This window comes from Triplophysa dalaica, chromosome 21, assembly GCF_015846415.1.
Source record: "Triplophysa dalaica isolate WHDGS20190420 chromosome 21, ASM1584641v1, whole genome shotgun sequence".
In the NCBI taxonomy this organism is placed as follows: Eukaryota; Metazoa; Chordata; class Actinopteri; order Cypriniformes; family Nemacheilidae; genus Triplophysa; species Triplophysa dalaica.
Window position 1 is genome coordinate 7,341,323 of NC_079562.1, and position 26,217 is coordinate 7,367,539.

The 26,217-nt window shown below is 39.1% G+C and overlaps 3 protein-coding genes across 10 annotated transcripts in view; 2 read left to right on the forward strand and 1 right to left on the reverse strand.

Annotated features, from left to right (window-relative positions):
• The window catches only part of iqsec1b (IQ motif and Sec7 domain ArfGEF 1b), a 146,592-nt gene extending 136,580 nt beyond the window's left edge, over window positions 1–10,012 (forward strand). For 6 of the 7 annotated variants that reach the window (XM_056734387.1, XM_056734388.1, XM_056734393.1 and 3 more), the window contains 6 exons: window positions 1,214–1,339; window positions 1,765–1,864; window positions 2,178–2,339; window positions 2,874–3,050; window positions 4,155–4,204; window positions 6,210–10,012. In XM_056734387.1, the coding sequence (XP_056590365.1) occupies window positions 1,214–1,339; window positions 1,765–1,864; window positions 2,178–2,339; window positions 2,874–3,050; window positions 4,155–4,204; window positions 6,210–6,761 (1,167 nt within the window). In that variant the 3' untranslated portion in view covers window positions 6,762–10,012. The remainder of the gene's footprint in view (window positions 1–1,213; window positions 1,340–1,764; window positions 1,865–2,177; window positions 2,340–2,873; window positions 3,051–4,154; window positions 4,205–6,209) is intronic. The other variant, XM_056734394.1, reaches the window with a different exon arrangement.
• Window positions 10,013–12,056: 2,044 nt separating this feature from the next.
• acad9 (acyl-CoA dehydrogenase family, member 9) lies at window positions 12,057–18,581 on the forward strand. Its single transcript, XM_056735419.1, has 18 exons — window positions 12,057–12,285; window positions 12,462–12,555; window positions 12,713–12,814; window positions 12,893–12,999; window positions 13,077–13,177; window positions 13,260–13,338; window positions 13,421–13,595; window positions 13,925–13,998; window positions 14,073–14,148; window positions 14,231–14,301; window positions 14,385–14,504; window positions 14,610–14,738; window positions 15,147–15,226; window positions 15,316–15,442; window positions 15,714–15,791; window positions 16,668–16,796; window positions 17,777–17,849; window positions 18,098–18,581. The coding sequence occupies exons 1-18, from the start codon at window positions 12,115–12,117 to the stop codon at window positions 18,196–18,198; spliced, it is 1,887 nt and encodes a 628-aa protein (XP_056591397.1). The 5' UTR covers window positions 12,057–12,114; the 3' UTR covers window positions 18,199–18,581.
• Window positions 18,557–26,193, reverse strand: cfap92 (cilia and flagella associated protein 92 (putative)). Of its 2 annotated transcripts, none has more exons than XM_056735418.1 (16): window positions 26,077–26,193; window positions 25,669–25,897; window positions 25,361–25,563; window positions 24,835–25,051; window positions 24,619–24,723; window positions 24,288–24,431; window positions 23,022–23,206; window positions 22,066–22,913; window positions 21,768–21,962; window positions 21,099–21,369; window positions 20,854–21,012; window positions 20,597–20,701; window positions 19,966–20,119; window positions 19,275–19,486; window positions 18,992–19,155; window positions 18,557–18,764 (listed from the first exon to the last, which is right to left on the reverse strand). In XM_056735418.1, exons 2-16 carry the CDS (start codon window positions 25,874–25,876, stop codon window positions 18,578–18,580), a joined length of 3,357 nt encoding a protein of 1,118 aa, XP_056591396.1. In that variant the 5' UTR covers window positions 25,877–25,897; window positions 26,077–26,193; the 3' UTR covers window positions 18,557–18,577. The 2 variants fall into 2 exon arrangements, with proteins under 2 accessions (XP_056591396.1, XP_056591395.1); XM_056735417.1 differs by having other exon boundaries at window positions 25,361–25,566.
• Window positions 26,194–26,217: the final 24 nt, after the last annotated feature.

Genomic DNA, 26,217 nt, shown 5'->3' on the forward strand with positions numbered 1-26,217 from the left:
ACTCCTGGTAACCCATGAGCTTCCCCAGGTGGGCCTCCACCTCGCGGTTAACTACTCAGTCCGCACGTTCCATGCGTTCTCCTCCAAGGACGAGACCATACCTATATCCACCATATTCCTCCCCACGGGTAGGAGGTGGCCTCTGTAGCGCTTCTCTGATTAAGAGTCGCGCTTACCCGGTGTAAACTGATCTGGACGGCCTCTCGCCTATAGAGAGCTAAGGCCCCGTCCGTGAAAGTTACCGGTCAGGGCTGTACCCATCTTTCTCCAAGAAAGCTCTGGAACCCCCCGACCACCACACTGGAAGGTTACAGTCTCACGAAAGCTTCGAGATGACACGCCCAGGCTTGTTACCGTTGCTTCGCTAGAGATTGTGACGCGATACAGCGTTGTGGCGTTTTCCATAGGCAACCCCATCTGTCGTTCTCGACACAACGTCGAGAGACCGACAGAAAGGGAACGTCTTGGTTACGTATGTAACCTCAGTTCCCTGATGGAGGGAACGAGACGTTGTGTCCCTTATGCCACGAACACGTATCGTATTCTGCTGCAGTTTGAGAGGTCTCAGGCTCTTCAGAACAAAGGTAAGTGAATGCTGCACGCCGGCCTCCTTTTATACCGGATTTCCGGGGGCGGAGCCCGGCATGCAAATTGCATTCGCCAAATTTCATTGGCCTTTTCTATAGTAGTCAGAGTTGATTGGTTCTCAAGGGCGAACCCCATCTGTCGTTCTCGACACAACGTCTCGTTCCCTCCATCAGGGAACTGAGGTTACATACGTAACCAAGACGTTTTCTCTATTTGTGATAAAAATGTATATCAGTAAAAAAAATATATATATTAGTAAACGCTAAAATTAACATGAACCAAGATCAGGTAATACTGTAGAACTATTGTTCATTGTTAGTTTATTTTAGCTAAAGCATTAACAATTTTTTTCAAAAACAACATTATCATTGTGTGAATTAAATGTTATTATCAACATCACAACATTGCTTTGTCTTATATGAACTAAAAGTAAAAATTATATCCATACTAAAGATTTACAAACTGTCTATATACTATATAATGTAGCAATTGTAGTATGCTAGTCTGCTTCAAACAGCCAGTGTATCACTTATAGACTAGCTTTGGGTTTTTACTTCTTACTGTGCAGAACTACTAAACATCATTGTATATAAGGTATAATCCGTTTTTATTGGCCCATATACAGGTACTGTCACTGCCACATCGCAGGTTAGTATGTTACTGCAGGCTGTTTGAAGTGCCGGACCCCAACAAACCTCAGAAGCTGGGTCTCCACCAGAGAGAGATCTTTCTTTTCAATGACCTCCTTGTGGTAAGAAAGCATTTTTCAAACATACACACAAGTCAAAATTGTTTGTTTATTGGATGTTTTGGTACAATTTGAATCATGTTTTCAGCTGCTATTAAAGTGAATGCCTTCCACAGAATTCTAAACATTTTGACCTCTAAATATTGACTTATTATTGACAAATGATCGATAACCAATGTGTAACATAAGAAAAAAATGGGACCAAACCGACTTTCATTACACACTTTTTGAGTTATATAGTTGGTTTTTGGTTGTTATGGTTGTGTAATGGTCAACAAGGACACATACAGTGCAGTTCTAGGTCAACTGTACATCCTGTATCCACAGAACACATAAAAAGTGTTACTCAGCTTTTCCAAAGGCTTAAAGAGGAGAGCTAAGGATAATCAGGAACAGATGGGGTCCTAATGTGTCACGCTTTGATTCAGGTCACCAAGATTTTCCAGAAGAAGAAGAACTCAGTGACGTACAGCTTCAGGCAGTCCTTCTCTCTGTACGGGATGCAGGTGCTTCTGTTTGAAAACCAGTGTAAGTGACCTCAGAGATGAGAGCTTGTTTTACCCCATCTTGCCTCTTTATGGCCCATGTTTTCCACTTCATCAAAAACTCAATTGAAAATGCAGAATAAAACAGGTGTTAAGGGATTTGAAAATAAATTTTTGATTGAAAACAAACTGATTCTCAAACTGTGTTGTGTTTTACACTGCGTCTTCACATAAAAAGATTTAAATATCTGTCATGTGCAATTGTGAATTGCTAGAATATTGATTCGCGCATCATTTTGAAAAGGGCACGTCTGTAGCCGGTCTTATTATATTCCTCTGGTGCTGCTGTTTTTCAGATTACCCCAATGGAGTGCGTCTCACTTCTGCTCTGCCGGGCGCAGACATTAAGGTTCTTGTTAACTTTAATGCCCCTAACCCGCAAGACCGCAAAAAGTTTACAGATGACCTCCGGGAGTCCATCGCAGAGGTGCAGGAGATGGAAAAGTACAGGATAGAATGTAAGCATTTAAAGTCACCTGCAGTCTTGCGAAAAAAGGAAACGAAGCAATTCTTGTCATTTATTTAATTCTGTCGTTTTTAAGACTTATAGGGGCAGTTCACCCAAAAATTTCAATGCTGTTTTTAGCATTTTTTTTAACCGAATTTGTTCGGTTACAAGCATTCTTCCAAATATATTTTCTGTGTTTGTTCATCATAACAAAAAAATTGTAGATTTAGACAGAATATTTATTTTGAATTGAACCTTTTATTATTTGGTCAAATGCTGGTGTTTTTTGTTTTAAATTATTTAAATTATGATGCACTTAAAATTATGGTGCACTGGTGTTTTTTGCATTTGATGTAAAGTTTGTGTTTCCAAAAATTGTCAGTATGTCTTTGGGAACATAAAATAAGATCAAAGGCACTTTGAAGCCTAGCAAATAATGTGACAGAGCTTTGTACTACACACCATGTCGTAGAGGCAGTATAAAGCCATGAGTGTACTAAATGAAATTACATAATCGGTGAAGTTCTTCTGTCATTTCATACAGCTGAACTTGAGAAACAGAAAGGAGTCGTCCGGCCCAGCATTTCCCAGAGCTCAGGTCTGAAGAAAGAAACAGGGAATGGGAATCTAAGCCGCACCAGTCTGGATGACAGTTACGCCATGGGCGAGGGTCTCAAGAGAAGCGCTCTTAGCAGCTCTTTACGTGACCTCTCAGATGCAGGTGAGATTAAAGACCACATAACACGAGAGATGTTTCAAAGCGTTTTGTGTCCAGATAATCCTTAACCTTTTACACTAGAGCACTGAACGCTTGCTTAAAATTGATGTTTGTAGTTTTAATTATATATCAGTGTCCCTCACCCTGGTTTATGAAGCTAGTCGCACCCTGACCAACATTAGGCTGTTTTTTCCCACATGGTAATTGAACCATCACACAATTTACAAGCTGTGATTTCTCACCCTATTTAGCATGTTGTTTCGAGCCACAAACATGTTAGTCACCACACAGTCGAAATGCATAGCGAGGAGCGTGACCTCACACGAAGTCTTGATGTAAACAAGCAGTTGGCAGTATATTCATGCCGTCTTAGTGTGAATTGAATTCAGTGAAGCCGGCTGCTGAGCCCGTCTGCATTAGACAATGTGTGTGTGAACCTGTGAGATGAGACTTTAAAATATGTGTGGCATCTGCCAGCTTCTGTTCAATAAGATGCAATCAGTATTTGGGGGGGTTAAAATGAACAAAAAACAGAACAGAAAACATGTGTGAGCAAACATATGAAATGAAAATTGTAGCATTGCCGTATCAGTAAATGCAACAGTAAACTTAAAAATATAATGATTTATAAATTGAGCTGTCGGGTAGGATTTGGAGGTAAAAGTGACCGTTTTTTGCAGCTTTAAAACTACATGTCCCATTTATTCTTAGGCTAGTAAAGTATCTAATAGCGCTTCTAACATTCTCATTCGTACTTATTTCAGATTGACCACTGACAGTCTCAGCTGTCGCATTTGTACTTCTCCATTAAACCAAAACTGTTTTATTGTTTATTTTTCATTCTTTGCTTTCTTGCTTTTAAAGTCTAAAGAGTGCCCTTAGAACCCTGTTAGCTTGTGCTTTTAGCTCCATGCATACCCCATCCTGTCGGCCCTCAAAGCTCCCTGGCTGCCCACTTGAATCTACCCCACTGTGTATTAAGAGTAGTAATGCTTTCTTGCGTACTTGTCTCTCTAGCGCCCCCTGTAGGCAGGCAGGATCTTTACGCCTCTATATATCAAACTGTTAGAGCGTGCTCTAATCTATCATATTGAATGTCTCGCTCAGGCAAACGGGGGCGCCGAAGCAGCGCAGGATCTCTAGACAGCAATATGGAAGTAAGTACTGTGGTATAGTACGCAAGGACCAACAACAGACTGCTGTTTTGAGTGACAAATGTTGCACTTTGAAACTGAAACTCTTTATTTACGTTATGTAGCTGTTTTGATTTCTCTGGTCTTTCTACCATCATTTCGGTTGCTTCTTTGCTTGGTCGTATATTTGTGTGTGGTGTTGTTTTTGGATTAACCAGGCCACCCTGCATGCATGGACTGCCTGTTCTTGTGGAGCTTATTTGGAATGATGGGGAATTCCACCCCCATGGCTTAAATCACATATCATAACATCTCCACAGTTCAATTTAGCCAGCATGACTCAACTAATCCAAACATCTTATTTCACATCCTGTGGGCTGCGTGTCTTTTTATTTTGTCAGTTGTTTTCAACGTCATCCCAGGTGGCGTTTGGTTTAACTTGGCCGCTACAGTTCAGATATAGAATGAAGCGTTGCTTAAGGGCACTTAAAAGTGTGCGAGTCTCCATTTCCTCACCAGACCACTTCCTCTTCCTTTCCAGCCCAAACCCCTTTACTTCTGGAATGCTACAGATTTATTTTCCCTTTGTTTACAGATATAAATTGTATATGAGGGAGGATAGCAAAGATGATGGATGAACAGACATGGGATTTTCTTCCATTTACATAGTGAATCGAATCATTACGGATTATCATGTACATCAGTTTGACTGACTGTCCGCTCAGAGGGGCTCATATGCTCACTTCACTAAACACTAACTCAATCTTGCCTGTTTCAGCTTTTGCATGTGATGCATGGCTTTCAGGGATTTCCTTTTTCATTTGCATAGGCTGCTTATTGGTTGTCATGATGCATTGCTTCGTTGTTATGTTCTTGTTTTGAAATACTGATTTTGTAATATTGTTTTGTAACACTGACAATAACTTTTATGACTTTTATAGTGAAGGCTATTGCATTTGCTGGTTTACAACAGTATGCAGAAGCGGCCAAAAGTGATGTCCTAGGGGTTACATTTGGACAATTTTTGCTTTATTTGCTCCCTCATCTGCGATTACACCATACAAATATGAGGTGAATGATATAAAGTGGACAAAACACTAAACGTTTAAGGTATTTATTGGACAAAGAAAAGCTGACTACAACATGTCAGGGAATATGGGTTTTATTGAACACCTCTTAGAATAAAGCAAACATAAACAGTTTTATCTGTTTTAATATTTGTTGATCCTTTCTTGTGGTAATATTTTGTAGCCATTCTACTGAGCTGTCTTTTTTAAGTTTGCACATGTGTTGTGCCAGCCCACCTTACATTTTTCGTGAAGCTAGGCATCAATTTATACCCCTAAGTTCAACTTTTTAACATTAAATGAAGTTTTCTAATACATCTTTAATAACATATTTGAATAAAATGCAAAAACATCAATCAACACAAATTGGACATCACTTTTGACCGAGTCTGTACTTGCTGAGGTAAAACATATACAAAACTAAATATAGGATTCTTGGTCCATTATTCCTTCCGTCATATACGTCATCATTTTTGCTATTGATTCTTTAAGTATTAAAAGTATGAGCTAAAAATAATTTGTGCCAACCGTTTTCTTAGAAATTGTACTATACAACTTCTTTTAAATAGCATATTTAATGCTTCAAATAAAATGACAGTATGCAACAATGTGTGAATTTGCATTAACAATATTTGTATTTAAAATATATAAGTACTGTACATGAACAACCAGCCAGTTATGATATGACTCTCAAAAGCTTAGTAATGTGACATCACAGAGCATCTCTGTACTTTGTGTAATGACTTACAGACAGAACTGGTTGAAAATGCAAACATTCTGGGATCATTAACAGAGCCAAATGTTATAAAAATCTCATTTTTTTTAAGTTTTATGAAGAGAACCATTTAAATAATAGCATTTGCAGTCTAATATAACAAGGAAATGTGAAGTTCTTATTGAAGCATCTGGGTTCTGTTCATGTTTAACATCACTGTTTTCTCTCTCTTCCTCGTCCTCAACAGGGGTCCATTAGCAGCCCCCACATACGGCGCCAAGCTTCTTCCAGCCGTGACGGCCCCTCCCGCCAGCAGTCCATCCCCAACACCTCCTCTCTCCTAGGATCCATTTTCGGCACCAAGCGGGGCAAATCACCCTCTCTGTCTCAACAACCGTCCCACCCCTCCCACCCGACACTCATCTCTCACACCCCACACCCTTCCAACCTGCACCACACTGCCCGCGATAGCGGCTCAGTCACCGAGACCCAGGCCCAGATGCACCCGCACCACCCTCAATTTTGTCAAATGCAGAATCCCCCACCCTACCACCACCACCATCACTATCACCCCCCGGCGCACCTTCAACACCCACCGCACCAGTTCCACCCCCCGTCTGCCTCCTCTTCATCTCACAGCCATTCGCACGGCTCTCACGTCCACGCGCCGCACCCTTCTCACCCATCGCACTCCTCTCACTCCCAGCATGCACCTCACCACCACAGCCAGCCTACGGCACCTCCTCCGGCGCCCAGCGGTACCAAGCCCAAACACAGCGGCATCAGCACTGTGGTTTGAGCAACTCTCCAAACTCTCCTCTGGGACTTTATTTTGGCAGGGCGCCTGGCGGCAGACCGTGGGCCTTTTTTTAGCTAGCCTACTGAAGATTGTAAGATGCGGATTCTTGCTGCCTACCAGGACATGAGCGGGGAACCAGAATGGACTCTCTTTTAATTCCTCCAGGCCCCAGGAGGGGGAAGCCGCACTGTGTAGCACTGGCCTTCTCTTGTGGGGCTGCTAGAACTCCAATCATCGCAGTCGCTCAAGCTGTAGACTCCCAAAGTTGCTGCTTTATTTAGGCTCGATCTAGAGACTTTCTGCCCACTTTGGACGAGAGACGGCAGTCGAGCAAGAGCATGCGCAAGACCGTGGCAACTGTTTCCTTGTACTTCTAAAATGCGTTATCAAAAAGCCTGCTTATTAGTTCGCAGAAACATGTTTTTGCTAGAATGTTTTTCTTTTGCCTAGAAAAGTCATGGTTTGAGACAAGTCACGATGGAGGTCAGTCACAAGTGGTGTTCCAGTATTTAATGTAGCTGTAGACCACACATTTCTGTGATCTAGTTATAGGGGACTATAATGTGCCAATTATTAAAAAGCAGTGACTGAGTTATCCAAAAAAGATTTGCTTTAATTGTGTATGTTGTGCATATAGTATTTTGTAAAATAATAATAATACTACTTATCAGCTATTATTATTATCGTTATAGAATAAAACGGTCCCAAGGCTCAGCTCATATCTCAGTATTCTCTATATACTCTTGAAGTAGGAGTTGCTAGTTTCCACATATAATGAACTCAATAGATCTCAATACATTTATTGGTTGCCTTTGAGGAAAAGATTCTGGAATGAAACTGTGGAATGTCCAGGTCCGGGACAGCTGTGTTCACTTCACCTCCTTAGGGATCTACGTAGCGCAAACCAATCACAGGGAAGGGGCGGGTGGAGCGAAGGGAAATTAGTAAGCTATCCGATAGATCCTCCATGGCATCGACTCGACGGTCCTGGCCACTGCTGCAACATGGTTTTATTTTTTTAACTATTTTTTTAGAGATGAATAAACAATATTAATGTACATTTGAAGATGTTTATGGTAAAGCCGGTTTGATCGAGAAGGCTACTTTGGAAAAAACCAACACGTTTAGTATATGGGTAGTGTTTTGTTTTCCAAAATAGTGTGAGGCTGCAGTTCAAAGCTGATCTAATTCCCCATATTTTAAAGGTTTGTTTCAAATTTCTGCTAAGATGTGTTTTCCTCAGCAGACTGAGTGACCCCTCTTCATTTCACTTGATGTGCTATTCTTTGTAAAACTGGAGTGTTGACACAAACTGAAGTAGATTTGATACATGTTCTGTTCTCGTATGAGAATGCCTTTCACGTGCTCAGAAACACAGCTAATGTAATGTAATCTAATGAAATGTACTGCAAATAATATGTAGCAGCGGGCTGGATGGATGTTTTCTCATTCAGAACAGATTTGGACTTGTTTTTCATGCATATCCCCTTTCTCGGTTGAATTTTTGACTTGTTTTATATAGATCAATGGCGAAGGAGCTGCGATTCGATGTAGTTTTGTGTCGACACTCTTTTAACTCAAGCACAGAGCTCTGAACAGCACTTGTCCTTGTAAATAATGACTTAATGTACAGAAAACTGGTTCAAATGAACGCTCTCGATTATGAGACCAATGTCAGCGGTTATGACATTTGCTGTGCGTTATTTCGTTCTTGTTTGTTTTTTGATCTGTTCCTTTTTTAACTAATCATGTGCAATATGTATGTTTCGGTTTTGTAAATTCAGAAATGCAACCAAGCGGTTCTTCTTGTTTTTTTGTTTGTTTTTATTATATCATATTTCTTACACGTCTGACCCCGTATTGTTTCTCACCTACACCTTGTTCTCCCTGGTCTTTAAACCTGCAACCTGCAGTCAGGAATGTCACTTAAGTACTCTTGCATGTAACGTTATATTGTAAATGAATATTCTCTAGATATTGCATATTTCCAGAGATATTATCAGTGTTACAGTAGACTGTTGTTAAATGAGTGATGATAAACATATTAAAATCTGTAGACTTCTCTTCATTCAACTCTGTTCCAATGCAAATTCTTTATCCTGTTTTGTACTAAAACAGTTTTAAACAGGTAACCTCGGCTTTGGCTTATCATATGTTGTTTATCTGGGGTTTAAGTTAGACAGATATTTTAGCAAACAAAATATTAGACCCGATGTTACTAAATACCAGTGGTAGACATCCATATAACATATGCTTAGAGATTATATAACATAAATATGTGTCTAACTCATTATCAGGATAGAGCTCTATACATCTGGCCCGTTCTTAAGATGCATTAAGGTCAGTTATTTGTACATTACAGCATTAAACCAAATGGATTATCCCATCTCTGTGTATGAATGTGATCACTCAAAGCCATTTTAGACTAAACGTCTTAAAATAAATCATTCTGCAACATAAAATATCACGAAAATGTCTTTTTATATGCTTTGTCCTCTTTTGTTGAATATTTCATTGATTTCAATTCAATGCCGTGTATTGTAAATGTATTGTGGTGCTTCAGCTTTGTAGTACTGGACAGTTCAGTCAAATCTTTGCATGCAGCTGCCACCTTTAGCACCTTTGCTTGAATTGTGAGATAATTTAAAACAAAAACGTGTGCTTTCTTTTAATAATCTGTTCTCTTTCATCTTTTGTTTGTTTGGTTTTATTATTTCGGCTTGCTGTTATGTTTATGCTGTGCCACTGCACCTAAGCATGTAAGTCAATTGTTTACCCTTTCCTAAAAAATCATTACACTTTTGGTTTCTGTAACAATGCCTGTGTCGCTGTATATATCAAAAAGAAAATAGAAAAAATGCATATCTATAGAGATCTAACCTGTATGACAAAGGGAACGTTTAAGGGGGGTTTTGGGTTGACCTGTAAATAATCTGTCAAATATTTTTTGTTTGTGGTCAGCCTTTACATTGCTGGTGTAGTGTTTTTCCATCCATTCAGACGACACTGCTTCTGCTACCAGATGTAGCCTGCTTCAAGAATTTGTCTTTAATAAGTCGACTGTTACATGACTCACAGCATCATTCACGTGCATCCACGGATACAATCTCATGTTTTTAAAATGACCAAACATGGAGAGGAGACACTATGGTTTTAATATGCATTCTGTTTCTAAGTAGATGGCGAGACCCTATTGATGTTTAACTGTGACCATGTTCGGAACATGAAATAAAACGATATACTGTAATATTCTTAACTTGTACTGTTCTGCATTAAAGAATCCTTAAAAGTTGCTTTAGTTCGTTTTGAATATGTCTGGATGAACGGTTAGCAATAGCGTGTTCAGTGGACTTTAAAAGAAATATTTTCCTGCACACATAAACATGCGAGTGCATGTCCTTTATTGTCAACAAGACCGTGCTGTATTTTTCAAAAGCGTTGGCACTTTCAGAGACCTCAAAGGTTGATGCAATGCCAGCAAAAGCGTTTGTCAGTTCTTTAATCATAAACATATATAATGTCAGTCGAAGCTTCTGCTTTATCTAAAATCATTCTGAATTTTCTCATCAGTAGGCCTGATTTAAATGACCCATTACACTTTTATACCATAAGCTCTGGTGTACATTTCAGAAAGAAGGTTTAGTGAAAACTGAGTATATTAACTCCGAAATGAGTGAAATTCTGAGTTTTCCATTTCAGAATGTGATGTACGTCAAACCCGAGAAAGCGGTTAAGTCAAGCCAGTTTCTAAAAGAGAGGTAACCTATAGGCCTACTCGGAGTCAGTAACCGCATTAACTTAGGCCTACTCTGTTAAGCTAACCTGGGCGGGAGCAGGTTTTTCTCCCCGTGCATTTTTATTAAAACTGCACACTTTTTCTGTACAGTGAAGTAGATGGATCAAACCATATGTCATTCATCCTTACATCTATAACATCAGCCTTCCTGGCCGTGTATTACATCAGAGCAGATTCTTTTCGTTAAATTTTCTCACAAATGGAAGTTTTCTATGATAAATATTCTTAATAAAGTGCATGGGTGAAGAAATGCAGGTAAATAAGCAGAAATAAATCGATAAAAGTAGTAAACAACCAATTAAGACGTGCAGCCACTCCAACCCAAATCTGACACTAACAACCGTCCTACACACCATAACATGTCACGTCCATCACTAAAGCACACAGGAGGAGTGAGAACATGGACATAATACAGTTTTTTGCATTCATTCATTTACTTATTAACGTAGTTAAAGTGAAGCCTAATTGAGCATTAAAATAATATTACTCCAGCAAACATAGAAACAGAAATATAAAAGCGGTTGCCAAGCAACCCATACATACATACAGACAGTGTTGGGTAAGTTACTCTGAAAAAGTAATTAATTACTAGTTACTCATTACATATTCAATAGTGTAATTAGATTACTGTCCAAATTACTCTGTCCAAAAAGTATTTAGTTACTCATTACTAATTACTTTTTATATCCTACATCAACCTTGATTAGTTAAGTGATTCAAGGATAGACATGAAATAATATAATAATTAATAATAAATATTATTAACTGACCAAAGTATTACAAAGTTGATAATTATACATTAAATCACAGATTTTAAAGTAAGACTTTGAATTTTGATGTCAATTACACTATTGCACATGCATATATTTAACAAAGTATTTAGTTTAATTACATCAAAGTAACTGTAATTAAATTACAGAAAACATATGAGTAATCCCTTACTTTACTTTTTCAAGGGAAAAGTAATTAAAATACAGTAACTAATTACTTAGTAACTAATTACACCCAACACTGCATACAGTGGCGCAGTGATACATGTGTAGGTCTATGCGGTCGGCAGTGGCTAAGAACAAGGCACAATGAGAACAAAGGACCACAACTTTTTCACAATGATGCTTTGAAAAGTACTAATAATACAGCATCGATTGACTCTGATAAAGTTGTTTATGGTTATGTGTGCATCACATCTATTACATTAAACAGGCCCATGCGAAGTGAGGAGACGACAGACTATGCCAGTTTGTCTGTCTGGGTTGCTATAAATAGAACAGCTTACGATAAATAATCATTCAACATGAAGGACCGCAGTGCGTCTGAATATCAATTGATATTTTAGTGCCTAACATTTGAACATATGAGTGACTATAAATCTGTCCCAAATGTATCAGTTTAGTAACTGGACATGGAGCGCCATTATACGGTAAAACACTGACACCTGCTGGACAGAAGTTGAACTCAGCTCACAAATGGACTTTGTCGTCATCAATAGGCGACAGAAACGGGTGAAAGGTGTCTCAGCTGGTCTCAGGGTGATCTAGGTGAGTCTATACAGTGAAGATGAATCTAAATAAACTTTTTGTTTTGTCGAAATCAGTCAAGATCGGAAGAAATTTGATCGCTGCACGAGTAGGACACGTCGGTGCGGAATGTCTACAAAAGCGCTGCATGAGATCCAGTGCGAGGAGTTTGGCATATGCTAAAGATCTGTTTCTGGGCAAAGTAAACAAGGTACTGTCAACAAAATAAAGAACAATAGATTGTGTTATTGAATTATAGTGCTATTTGCCTTTATACAATCTTAACCAACCTTAAAAAACAGCAGTTGATGAGTTTATGCTCTTATTATGATAATGGTCGTTTAGCTTGGAGGACAATGTAAGTTATTGTATAATGCTCTACTTTAGGCGGAAGTGTTTCCTTATCCAGAAATAAGCAATGAAGAACTAGAGGAGATGAACCAGCTTGTCCAGCCGGTGGAGAAGTATTTTAATGAAGAAGGTATATTATTCTGTTTTATTGTTATTTAATTCAAGTGTACCAGCTGGTGATTATATTAAATTACATTGAAAAAAAATTCGAAGAAACTTGAATTTTCTTGGTTTTTGTTTACGCAGTTACAAATGTCTTTCTTTCCTCATGCAAATTTCCCCTCTAGTTGATTCTAAGAAGATCGACCACGATGCTGTCATTCCTCCCGAGACTTTGAATGGGCTAAAGGAACTTGGACTGTTTGGCATCCAGATACCTGAAGAATATGGTAAGACCCACCCCTTTACATGACGTACAGTTATACAAGTAAGTCAGTGAGTTTCATCCGCTTGCCTTTCTCTTCCAGGCGGGCTGGGCCTGTCTAACACAATGTATGCCAGGTTAGGAGAAATCACATCTTTGGATGGAGCTATTGCAGTCACTCTTGCTGCACATCAGGCCATTGGCCTAAAGGTGACCCAGCATGTTTTTCACTGATGCGTTATAAATGTATTGTAATGACTACTTGAACAACATTGTCTCTGTTTCAGGGTATTTTGATTGCTGGAACAGAAGAACAGAAAAATAAATACCTGCCCAAACTAGCAACAGGAGAACACATTGCAGCATTTTGCCTCACTGAACCAGGAAGGTACTGTATAGCAGTTCAACCAGACTAAAATGATGGACCGATCTCAAGTAATTGTATTAATCTATGTGCTCTTGTGTGTTAGTGGCAGCGATGCTGCATCTATTCAGACACGTGCCACCCTGACAGAGGACGGAAAACACTATCTGATCAACGGCACTAAGGTGACCCCATCAGTGATTGTAATGTGTTTGCCTTTAGTACACACCTTTGTACATTAATAAAATATTTCTTGTTCATCCCTAGTTCTGGATTTCAAATGGTGGTTGGGCTGACATCATGACCGTGTTTGCCAGAACCGAGGTCGTTGATAAAGACGGTCAAAAGAAAGATAAGATCACCGCTTTTATTGTGGAAAGAGCTTTTGGTGGAATCGCCAGTGGCAAGCCTGAGGACAAGCTCGGCATCAGAGGCTCAAATAGTGAGTTTGTAAATTGGTACAAATGTTGGATACACACACACATCGTAAAAATATATGATACAAATATTAAAATTGAACAGTTTTAATTAATACATATTTTTAATTATTTACATTTTCAGTCAAATTTCTGTAGCATTATTAAGGGTTTTGATAAAACGATCTAGCAGTTAATCTGCTCTGTTAATATGCTGTGTATGTAATAAAATCCTACACATTTAATCTTACACATTTCAAATGCTTCCTTAGAGGAACGACACAACTGAGATGTCATCAAATTTACTGCAGCTTTGATTTTATAGATAAATTCATTGTATGCTTTTTCTTCTTAGCCTGTGAAGTCTCATTTGAGGACACCAAAGTGCCAATCGAGAATGTGATTGGTGAAGTTGGTGGCGGCTTTAAGGTGATTCACACACAGTGTTATCGTGTAATGACATGTTGTCGCAATGATGTGTAACATGGGTGTGGTCTCTATAGGTTGCAATGAACATTCTTAATAACGGACGCTTCAGCATGGGCAGTGCTGGTGCGGGAATGATCAAGAAACTGATTGGTGAGAACACACACCATGCTGTACCACAGTACATTATTATTACTAATCTTACACTTACATTGAAATTGTCATTTTGTTCTAGAGTTGACTTCAGAATATGCCGGCACAAGGAAACAATTCAACAGGAGCCTTGCTGAGTTTGGAATGGTTCAGGTGCATGTTAAATATTGTTGGGTTGGTGCATGATAAATTGATCATGAAGATTCAGCATGCGGTTATATTTTGCGGTGATGCAGGACAAATTTGCTACCATGGCTATCAATGCCTTTGTGATGGAGAGCATGGCCTATCTCACAGCTGGAATGATGGATCGACCTGGAGTTCCTGACTGTTCTATGGAGGCTGCAATGGTCAAGGTGAGTTTTTCTGCACACAAAGTTGTCACAACATTAGAAACTGCTATTGAAAGCTGATATATCATATTTGGAGACATCAAATGACCCTCAGCCGTGATTTGCCAGATCTTTAGTTCTGAGGGTTCCTGGATCTGTGTGAGTGAAGCTCTGCAGGTGTTAGGAGGGCTGGGATATACCAAGAACTACCCCTACGAGCGCTACCTCAGGGACTGCCGCATCCTTCAGATATTTGAGGTATATTTATTTGGTTATTAAAGACGGTGAATAAAAATACAAAAGATTGCAACTGTTTGACATCCAGGGGGCTATTAAAAGGATTGCACACTCAAAAAATAAATCTTTTACTCTCCTGTCATTTCCGACTTGTAGGACTTTTTTATGCAGATCACAAAAGAAGATATTTTGTAGAATGTTAATAACCAAGCAACATTGGCCCCCATTGACTTCTGTTGTATGAACACAAAACCACTGAGACGTTTTTCAAAACATCTTCTTTTGTGTTCTGCTGACAAAAGAGTCATAAACAGGTTTTAAACAACACGAGTGAATAAATGATGACAGAATTTGTGTTATTTGGTTAGCTATTACTTTATAAGTCTCTTTAACTTTTTGTGTATTCTCTTCTTTTGTTTATTTCTTCAGGGGACTAATGAGATTTTGAGGATGTACATCGCACTTGCAGGAATGCAGTACGCTGGCAAAATATTAACAGGAAAAATCAAGTATGTAAGACATGTATTTATAAACAGTACTTGATCATGGTCCTTAACTTCGAGGTTAACGACAAATTGTGGTACTGTGCCATATTTAGGGAAATGAAAAAGGGCAATTTGGGCGTGGTGTTTGAGATCCTGGGGAAGAAGTTGAAGGACTCAGTGGTGAAGACGGTGGACTTTGGACTGACCGGCAAAGACGGAGTAGTTCACCCCAGTCTGGCGGTACAGAACTGATTGTTCTTTGATTGTAATCAAATAGTAATCTATAGTAAAATTAACTCATTTGCTGTAAAACGAGTGCATTTCGAGGTTATATTACAGCACTTCAGGCATGAAACAGTGAGGCGTATAAAAGGTTTCACATCACAGCCCATCTCGTCTGGTTCTTCTGCCAGTAACATTTCATCACACAGAATCTTTCCCTCTGATCTCGGCCTTTAAGCTGTGTGGGCGGGTAATTGAGCCCAGTAATGATGTCATCTCTGTCCCGCAGGAGAGCGCCAAAATGTTTGAGGAGAACGCTGCACTCTTCGGATCTACAGTGGAAAGCTTGCTTTATCGATACGGAAAGGTAATAAGAGCGCAAAACAATTTTATAAATTGCATGAAGCAATTTTGTAAATTGCATGAAATACTGAATATATGGCTATCGGTCTTGCCTTCCCTGCAGACGCCAAAGCAGGTCTCACCCTCTGTTATTTTTCTGTCTGTCTGCGTAAAATTCTATATTTTTCAAGTATACCTAATTTCTCTCCCCATCAATCTCACATTTGCCCTCACATTTGTTTTGTTTAAGTTATTTGCTGCCAGAACATGAAATATCACCGTGCGATTAACATGCTGGAGTGCATGCCGGTTGTTTTTCAATTTTTTCCCTGGTTGCTATAGTAACGTGTGGGGTAATTAGCGTGGGCCCTTCAGCGCTGCAGGGACTTTCTCTCAGGTCCCTGCTTTCCTGTCAGGCTGAGGTAATGCTCATATGCGATACAGCTGGACTTCGCTGTCTCTTTTCTCAATGAACGTCTGTGTGGCCATGCTATTGTAATCAGACTGCAGTCACAAGAGAGACGGCTGGAAACGCTTCAGATTTCCACGCACTGCTTTTCTGTTCCAGTGCTCCACATTTCATCTTCATTCATTCTCATTTGCAGGAAACGTTTAAAAGAATACCCCCCCCACCGCCACAGCGTTTTGCCTGCATGCAGTGTGTAATACGAACTGTGTGAAGGCAGACACACTATATGGATGTGTTTTTATGTGCTTTTACTGTAAGAACGGCCTTGTTTTGTCCTATTTTCGATAATGAAGATGAACTGTTGTTTAGTTGTAGATATTGCCACATGGAAAAATCATTATTAATTTATCGTTTTTTCTTATTTCTTTTTTATTTTAACATTTTAAAAAACAGTTAAGGGTTACAAGTTTGTTGTAAATTGATCTGTTTCAGACAATCGTTGACGAGCAGCTGGCTCTTAAAAAAGTTGCAGACGTGCTGATTAACCTCTACGCCATGACGGCTGTCCTATCCCGCGCCACTCGCTCCATCAACATCGGTCTGCGCAACCATGACCACGAGGTAATGGATCTCTATAGTAGATAAGATGACTCGCTTATAAAGGGACAGTTCACTCAAAATTAAAAATGCTCTCATCATTTACTCACCCTTGAGTTTTAAATCTGTATAAATTTCTTTGTTCTGATGAACACAAAGGAAGATATTACAATGGTAGTCAAAAGTGCCCCAGAACTATTTGCTTTCATACATTCTGATATTTTTTGTTCAACAGAACAAAGAAATGTATAAAGTCATTTTTCCTACTGTGGTAGTCAATGGTGGCCAAGAACTGTTTGGTTACAAGCATTCTTCCAAATATCTTTCTCTGTCAGAACAAAGAAATCTACACAGATTTGGAACAACTTAGTAAATGAAGACAGAACTTTCATTTCTGGGTGAACTGTTCCTTTAAGTCTTAACTGAGGTTCAAGGTCCATTTCAAAACAAACCAAAGTGAATAAGATGAAGAACTGTCGTCGATTGTTGGCTTTATGTTTAATAAAAAATGTTCAAATGAAGGATGCTGTAAACAAGTACAGTTATACTTAAATTAAAAAGATAAAAAAATGTGTTTGTAGATGTTGCATTGAGAAGTCAGAAGTGGATTTTAATGTGGAGGCGAGAGTATTTCAATCATTTATATCACAAAGCTTGCTGTTTAATCACACTGTTTTGATTTCGCATGAAAGAAACAATTTACGGAAACAATTTAATGACTTCTCATGCTGTGACTATGTTGCTTGCTTGCATTTTGCCTTTAATGGAACTCATAAAAAAAGTTATGTGAGGTTATACATCCTGATAAATGCACCTTTGTTAATTTTGTAAATTTTCCGGTCGATTCCCCTTTTGTCAAATTCCACCTCTTAGGTTAGCGCAAAATAATATGTCAGCGAGACCTTGATCATTAAGAAAATGTGCTTGTGTTTCAGTTTTCTTTGCATAATCGTTAATGTAAGTGGGCTTTGTTACAACTCATTTAATGCACACTGGCTTTTCAGGTGCTGCTAGCCAACACTTTCTGCCAGGACGCCTACTTCAAGAACAACTACTCGATGACTCAGCTTCAAAAAAGTGAGTATAACGCACAGCTATAATTGACACCAGCCCCCCTCGTTTTATTGCATAGCAAGACAAAGCGCTTGCACATGTCGAAGAATTTCCTCCACAACCTAACAAACCATAAGTCAGTCACCAACACTTGCATGCACTTCTCATACTGTTTCAATTACGCCCCACCTAATAACTCCAGTCAATTGTATGGATTAAATCAGTGCATGTGTTCAGATGTTGTTTAGTGAATGGATTGGGGTGCTTTTCAGATTCCCCAGAGAACAACGATGCCAGTATTAAGAAGATTGCCCAGGAGGTGCTGGCAAAGAGGGCGTATATCTGCTCACATCCTCTGGACAGAACTTATTGAATAGTGACATCACCTGGTTGTCCTGCATAACGATTGGATGACGAAACACTCAACTCTTGTCATTTATCATTAGCTTAAGGTCTTCCTTTAACCTACATCCACCTCAGGACGTCTGAGTTTAACCTGCTCTTATCTCTGTTGAGAGGTTAGCTGTACATAAAGTGTGTATTTTTCACATATTGGTTTATTGAAACTGTTTTAAATATTGATTATCGATTAAGTCTGCAGTGATGTGTAGAGATGTAGACTGAATTGTCAGTGTTTTTCGTTCTTTGAATAGCAATAATATGCACTTCAATGCCATACGTTCATACTGTACCACCTAAGTGCTGCTTAGTGTTGTTTAACACCAATAAAGTGAAATTGTACAGCAAAAGTTTTAATGCACGTGTAAAGTGATGTCTTTGTTGGTCCTCATCTCTATGATGTTTTTGTTGTGTTTGAAGTGGGTTGTTATCTTATGGGTCTCTTGGGCATCAGCAGGTTTCTGGGTCGAGTTTATTCTCTCATCTGTAAGTGGAAAAGCACCGGGCTTGTGCAGAAATGAATGTGGCCTCCAGTAACCTCTGTGAAACCAAAGATGTATGTCAGATCTACGCATTTAATTTGTGTTATCACCATGTATTCCACTGGCCATTTAGATATTTACATACTGTATATTCATTAAGCAGGCTTTTTTATTTGCGACTTTAAAAAATCTGTGCTTAGTTTGAGAGTCTGGATGCTTTGACTTTGCAAGTTCTGGTAAAATAATTTACCCTGTAATTGACAATCGAAAAAACAGATTTCTAACCTGAAATGATACTTGCTGTAGTGGGATGTGTGTCTTGGGATCGTGTTTTTGTCCCAGCACAGACTGTGGTTCTGAAAGGGTCCAGCAGCAAATGGAATATTGGCTTCTCTCTCAACTGAGTCGGCTGGATTTGTACACCGGACCACAGAAGTAACTGGAATGGGCTGAGGAAAAAAGAGAGATTCAGTCTCTGGTTTTACAATCCTAAATGGTTTGAGGGCATACAGATGTGTATCTATGTCTAGGGGTTTCTAAACCATTTTGAGTATCATTGATTAGTTACCTTTAGAATCATTCCCGGTCTCCTCAGAGAATATTTCATGGGCTCGTCCTTCAGTATGTCATCTAGTTTATCCAGATTTGCTCTCTTTGTGTGACAAATAAACTCGGGAAATCTTCCGCTTGCTTTCGCGGTTTCATCAAGCAGCATCTTGCTCATCCACCTGTTATACTGAGCATGTGCCGCCTCTAGCTGTTCCTTGTGTAGACTCTCTCCTAAAAGAATATTTCACCAAATCTTTAGCATATTTGAAAAAAATCAAGGATAGTTGCAGTGTTTATCATAAGGATAGATTACGTTATTTTCTCTTTCACCATTCAAATAGAATGCACATAGATGGTAAATACACGCAGTTAAATTCTTAAAGGGATAGTTCACACAAATAATGAATTCTGTCTTGTCATTTCAAAGTTGTGTGACTTACTTTCTTCCGCACAACACAATTAAGATATTTTAAAAGTTGTTGGCAACCAGAGAACAGCGGTACCCATTTACTTCAATTGTATGGATGCAAAACCAAAGCAAGTTGCTGTGTATCGCCGCTGTTAGGTTACCAACAATTTTTCAAAATATCTTTTCTGCAGAAGAATGAAAGTCATACATGTTTGAAATGACAAGAGGGTGAGTGAATAATGACAGAATTTCAAGTAGGAGAAATGGGAGCTTATGTTGACTTATGCCAAGACGACATTACCGGCCAAATGGATGCTCATGGGGAACTCTGTTCCAAACACAAACTGTGGCTTGGAATAAAATTCAAAATCCTGATGTCTATGGATCCACGGCAGTCTGGATCTGGAAAGAGTCGGCTTGAGTGTGCTCCCATGCAGACTGTTTTCCCTCCAGGGCTGCGGTGGGAGTGGACAAGAAGAATGGGAATATAACACAAACTAAACACAACTTATCTTAACAAATTACTTGAAAACATGTTTATAACATATTCAGTTGCTAAACCGCTAATGACAAAATCAATCTTCTGTTATCCACTTGGGGTTTGCATTTTTGAGTGCCACGCTCATGTTTTGCGGGAACAATAAATTACGTTTTTTGAAAAGCAGATCAATCAATTTCGGGCAAGCACATGCTTTTAGATAACACAATGCAAGCCGTGACTCCATCAGCATTAGACCTGTCACCACACATGCAACTTTATACCCCCTTAAGCTCAGGGGGGTCTGGAAAGAAGTGGGCACGATAGGTAAACATCAGTTAAACTCTATCTTCTTGCTTAAGCACTTAGGAATGCCCATAAAGTTAACAATGCAGTGAGAGGGAAACATGACACAGATGGGGGTAACAGGGGTATGATGTGACCGACACGGCACCTTTCTGAGTTCGTCTATTCGAGCATCGTCGGGTCGCTTTGGGTGCTGGTTAGATTCAACACTGCTCTTGAAACCAGGGTAGGTGAAAGGAATGCAAATGGTAATCTGAGGAGAGTTGAAATGGTTTGATTTATTAAGTAGAGTTCCATGTTTATATGTTGTACTCAACAGACTGATGTATGTATGACAGCAAATGATTGCATAATATATTTCCCTGCTTATACAACATGCGTTTTGTATTTCTGTGTATCATTTACCATGTCTCTGAGTAGTAGTTTGTTACGCTGAGCTGAGTCCATGCTTTGAACATTGGGTGAGTGTTGTCCAGGTTGTCCATCATCAACATTGTCCACAAGCGTAATAGGCTTTGATTTTTGTAATTCAATGCTCTTTCTATGGACGTCTTCAATATTTGCCTGAAACACATTATTGCATACAGTAAATCACATTTCAATTCCTTTTCGATAGACATAATGTTTTACGAGCATTTAAGAGGGTTTACCTGAATGATGTCTTTCACATTATTACCCTGTTGCTGTTTCCAATGGAAGTATTCATTGTTGACATTATCAAGAGGTGGGTGAATTCTCTTTTTGATATTTTGATCATCAGGGTGATCCTGAGGTTTTGGAGTCTCCATCACCAGCTTCAACTGTCCTCTCCCGAGAACCAGTCCAAACTGCTTGCTTAAACTGAGAACCATGTTGGCTGATGGGAAAAGGTTGTGGTGTACTGCTTCTGAAAGCTTCTTGGTATGGCAGAGGTGGCTTATTCTAAAAATGTGACATGTTAAAAAAAGACTATAGATTCTCTTTTAATTCTCCAGATTTTGCAAATATGAGTACAGTATTACAGTATTTGAACTTAATGTTTTGTTTTATTCATTGAAGTACACAAATACGTGTTACCCTAATGTAATTGTTGTCAAAAATACTTTGCTAATCTGTTTATTAAAGGGATAGTTTGTCCCAAAATGACAATTCCGTCATCACTTACTCTGATATTTTGAAGAATGTAAACGGACAACTGCGTTATTTACTTGCATTGGTTTTGTGTTCGTCCAATAGAAGTTAACGGGTACGGCTGTTCAGTTATCAACAATCTTCAAAATATCTTTCTTTGTGCTCCTACAGAGCAAAGAACCATACTAGACGGCAAAGACATACATTACCGTTTAATCGCTTCTAGGCAACCACAAGGAACCATATTTCTGATAAACAGCAGAGGTTCACCCATGATGGTCTCAAGTGGCTTCAGGAGGTAAATCGGACTAAGACCCACATCAAGTGTGTCATAGAGCCGCTCTGAGAAACTCAGGTCTGAGTTATAAAGCACAGTCACCTGTTCCTCCTCATCTCCATCCAACCTGGAAAAGATCAGAGCGCTCTGTATGATCTTCAGGAATTCTGCTGCATGTTTGGTGAGTTTCTGTGCACATGTGGAAGCATTTTAAATGATGACTTTCTTACTTCATAGGCACTTGAGTCCACAGTCTTTTGACTGCTTGATCCTGCAATCCTTCCAGAACGAAAAGGTGTCGAGCTTTATCCATCATATGAAATCCAGTGAGAACATTGCGGATTTTGTTCTCTCTGTCTTTTGCACTCATTTTATGACCAGAGAGGACTCGCTCAAGTGTTTCCTCTGGATAGCAGTCTAGTTGGAAAGCTTCTGAATTGACTTGTAGGATTTCAGATGTCAGTTTGGCTAAGACGGGAGCATTGATACACTTAAAAATGTAAATGATGCGACCAAAAGGGCAATCTTCGCTCTTGGCACTGCCAGGATTTATGGGATATGCTATCTCCACCTGAACTTTAAGATGAGAGTCAGCTTGTATATAATGACCCATTGGCATTGGGGTATCCAAAGGAACCTCAAAAGAACTTCTCTGGGACGTCGTTTTCTCCAGTTCATCTATTGCACAATTTGAACACCCAATGGGCAATTTCGTCTTCAAATATCTGCATCCTGTTAAGAGATCTGAAAGATCTAGTTTTGCTATACCATATGGATCATGGAGTTTGCTCTCGGTACATTTAGTGATACCTAGATCCACACTGTCTAGTCGGAAATTACTTGGGTCAAACACAGCTGGAGGCCTGTAGGGTTTTTCCAATTTTCTATCCCGATCATGGACTTCGATCTCTAAAGGCGGACCTCTAAGAAACTCACACAGCTGTCCAGTGCTCAACAGGCCAGTAAAAATAACGTTTGTATCTTTGAAGTAGATGTCAGGGCTGTGATCATGGCCTTTGGTACTGTAAAGAGGCATGTTGTGAAACTTGTACCGGCAGTACACAGGAAGACATTTCTCCTGTTAAAAGAAGAAAATAATTATCCATATTCTTGCTGTGACTTCGTTGACTAGATTCAAAGCAGAACTAAATAACACAATGTGCACAGGTTTGTAATATTTTTTTACCTTAAGTATAGGAAAGGGAACTGGAGAGGATGGTAAAGATAAAGCAGATAAGATTGTGATGACCAGAGGGTTGAGTTCAGCCTTCAGCTCTTTTGACATGAGAGGCTGATCCAAAGTGATGTTTAAGAATCCCTCATTCACTCCACCAGAACAATGTTCCAGACAGTCAGTGAGCGTCATAGACCCTTACATACAAAGTACATGACAGTTAAAAGACACAATATTATATCTCTTTCACAACTCTCATTCTGATTGGCCAGTTGCTGCGTTCTGATTTATGGGGTTCCCAATCTATTCTTGGCTCTTATTGGCTACTTTTTCTTAGTTAGGTTAGGATGAGTCACCCTTATAAAAAAGTTATGAAATATGAAATACATTTTTCTACAAAAGTAATTTAAGACATTTGAAGTTCCAATTTATGAATTTTGGCAGCATCTAGTGGTGAGATTGCAAATTGCAACAAATTGTTTGCTCCACGCCTCCCTTTCGAAGCACTACGGTGGCTGACACAGAACTAAGATGTCATCACGTTTTTACTTGTCATTACGTTTTACTTTACTTGCCGAAGGGTATAACGCATTTATGAAACGTGCTCTGCAGCAGTTTGTTCGTTTATGGATTCTGTCGAAAGAACATGGCGAATTCCAAGGTAATAAATATATGACGCTTTATTATGTAAGGTCTTTATACACCGAAGTTCGTTATGTATATTACATTCCATTTCTGTGGATAGATCCTCCAAAGCATTACACATTGGATCTTTATGCACACATATACATAGTGCCTCTCTGTAAATGCCGATCCTGCAGTGAAAGTAGCTACATTTGATTGGCTTAAAATATTTCCCCGACGAAAGCTTTCATCTGGAGCTCCTGGGGGGGTCTAACCGAGACACATCAAAAGCTGAGTAGTGTTCGCTCAGCTTTGGCTGGTGCCATTCCTCAGCCAATTAGAGGCTAAGAAACACAGACCCTGCAGGGAAGCCCCTTACACAGCTCCACCCCACAGTGCCCAGAGAAGGGAAATAGCCCCTAAATAGCTGCAAACGTACGCTACCGTGTATTACTGAAATGTAACATTCAAACCTATAGATTTGGGCCATTATATTGAATGAATACTTATTTGTGTCTTATTAAAATTTATTTGTGCAGATAGAACCACCGTTATTAACCAATCATAGGGCCTTGTCGCAAACCCCTTACAGTACATCTCAATGTCAATTTAAATGTGAGGATGTATACATTTTATGGATTTGTGTGAAGATACCTGCGACGAGGGAAACTAAACTGAGCTCCAGTGAAGCAGCCTCCTTTGGTTGTGCAACGTCTAGGAACTCCATCATTAGTTTTTGGAAGAGCATCTTCCAAGCTGCTTTGTTTTTTTCTCCATCCAAACCATGCGTTATTGGGACTGAATTAAGACAAACATATAATGTGAGCCTCAGATGCTAATCAGGTGTCATAATGAAGTGACTATTGATTAAAAATTATATTCATATTGTATTACTATCTTACACATTTGGCATAAAATAATTAGTCTTTTAGATGATCGAAAAAACACTGCTGTTAGTTCCAAAGTGGTAGAGAATGTTTCTTACAGTCTCTCTTATTTGCAACTGGACCTGTATGGTGTTTCATAGATGTCCTCTGGTTCTCCTTCTCATAGATTGCTCTCAGTTTACAAACCATCTTCTTAATGCCAACTTTGAAAATATTTGGTGAGAATTTTTTTACCACAATTTTCAAGCTTCAATGCTAGATTTGACACAAACTGATTATTTGTACTAGAAATTGTGATTTCTAAAGTATCGTACCCATTTCATTTGGATCTTCTCCAGACTCTTGTGGTAATCTGAATGCTTTAGGTCTGTCATTCCTGGCTCTGAAGGATATTTTATCTTTGCTGTCCCACACTTTAACTGCGATTTTATGGCAGGCCATTTTGATTAGAAGCTCTTTGGTCACATTCCGTCTGAAGGTCTGAGACCATCCCACCCACACCTGGTTTCCTTCTTGCCATGGCTTCAGCACCTTGTCATAATGAATAACAAATACTTTCAACATAATTGATTCAAATGAGACATTATTCCCAAATTATTTATACCTTGCAAGTGATATAAATAGTTTTCACTTTGAACAGCAAGGCACACAATAAAATCTGACAGCGGGGGGGGGGGGGGGTCATTGCCTGATATCCTAAACCAGCTTTCATTGCATCCGTAATGCAAAACATTATGAATAATTCATTACCATAAATTGACACCAACACCTGTTTGGTTATCAAGGATAAAGTAGCATAGTATAATTCTACATAACTTAACGAATCTACATATAATTTACCTTAGTTTCATTTGTCATGTAGACTTTAGCAGCCAAACCAAACATCACTAGATCCACTTTGGTAGGCTCAGGGTCATCTGGAAACATATTGTATTCAATGCAGTAATAGCCCTCAGCTCTGGGAGCCTCCACTACCTCATTGGATGGTTCTTTCTTTTGCCCCTTTTTCTTTTTTTCAGACACACTCAAAGATTCTGCATCTTCTACTTGATAAAAGAAAATCATGGAATTTCAAATTTATATGAAACATAACCATGCAAATCCATTTAGGATAAATAAAGTGCAATCTATTAAAGGCTTTGCTGTACCTTTAAGGAGACCTACTGCAATGTTGACTGTAAAGGTTACAGTATAACAAGAGTCACTTTGTTCCATCCGAGGTCTGGGCACTGATATTCCCATATCAGGATCCTCGTTGTCACTCTCAGGTTCACTGTCTGTGAGTGGTGTAGATAGATCATTGAGAAAGCAGTTGTCATCAGTATTCTGAATCTCAGACGAGTCGATGCACTCCATTGCGGTCCAGATATGCTTGTCCTGGAAGATATTGCTATTACCATATGATATTTGCATTACCATAATAAAGTAGTCTTATACATATTTTTAATGTACACTAATGCTTGAAGAAAACATTACTATTCCACAAATCATGAGCATTTTATTTAAACAATATTTCATGTACGATGCTATTCTAGAAAGTTAAACATCAAACTTACCAGAAATGCCGTTTTATCAGAATTTACCAAAAACTATATTTGTTTCCAAATGATCGCAATATCATCGGAAAATCGCGATTTTCTCGCATAACTTTGTAACGTTGTCTTTTGTTATAAGGAATGCCATGCGTCGCCTTGACA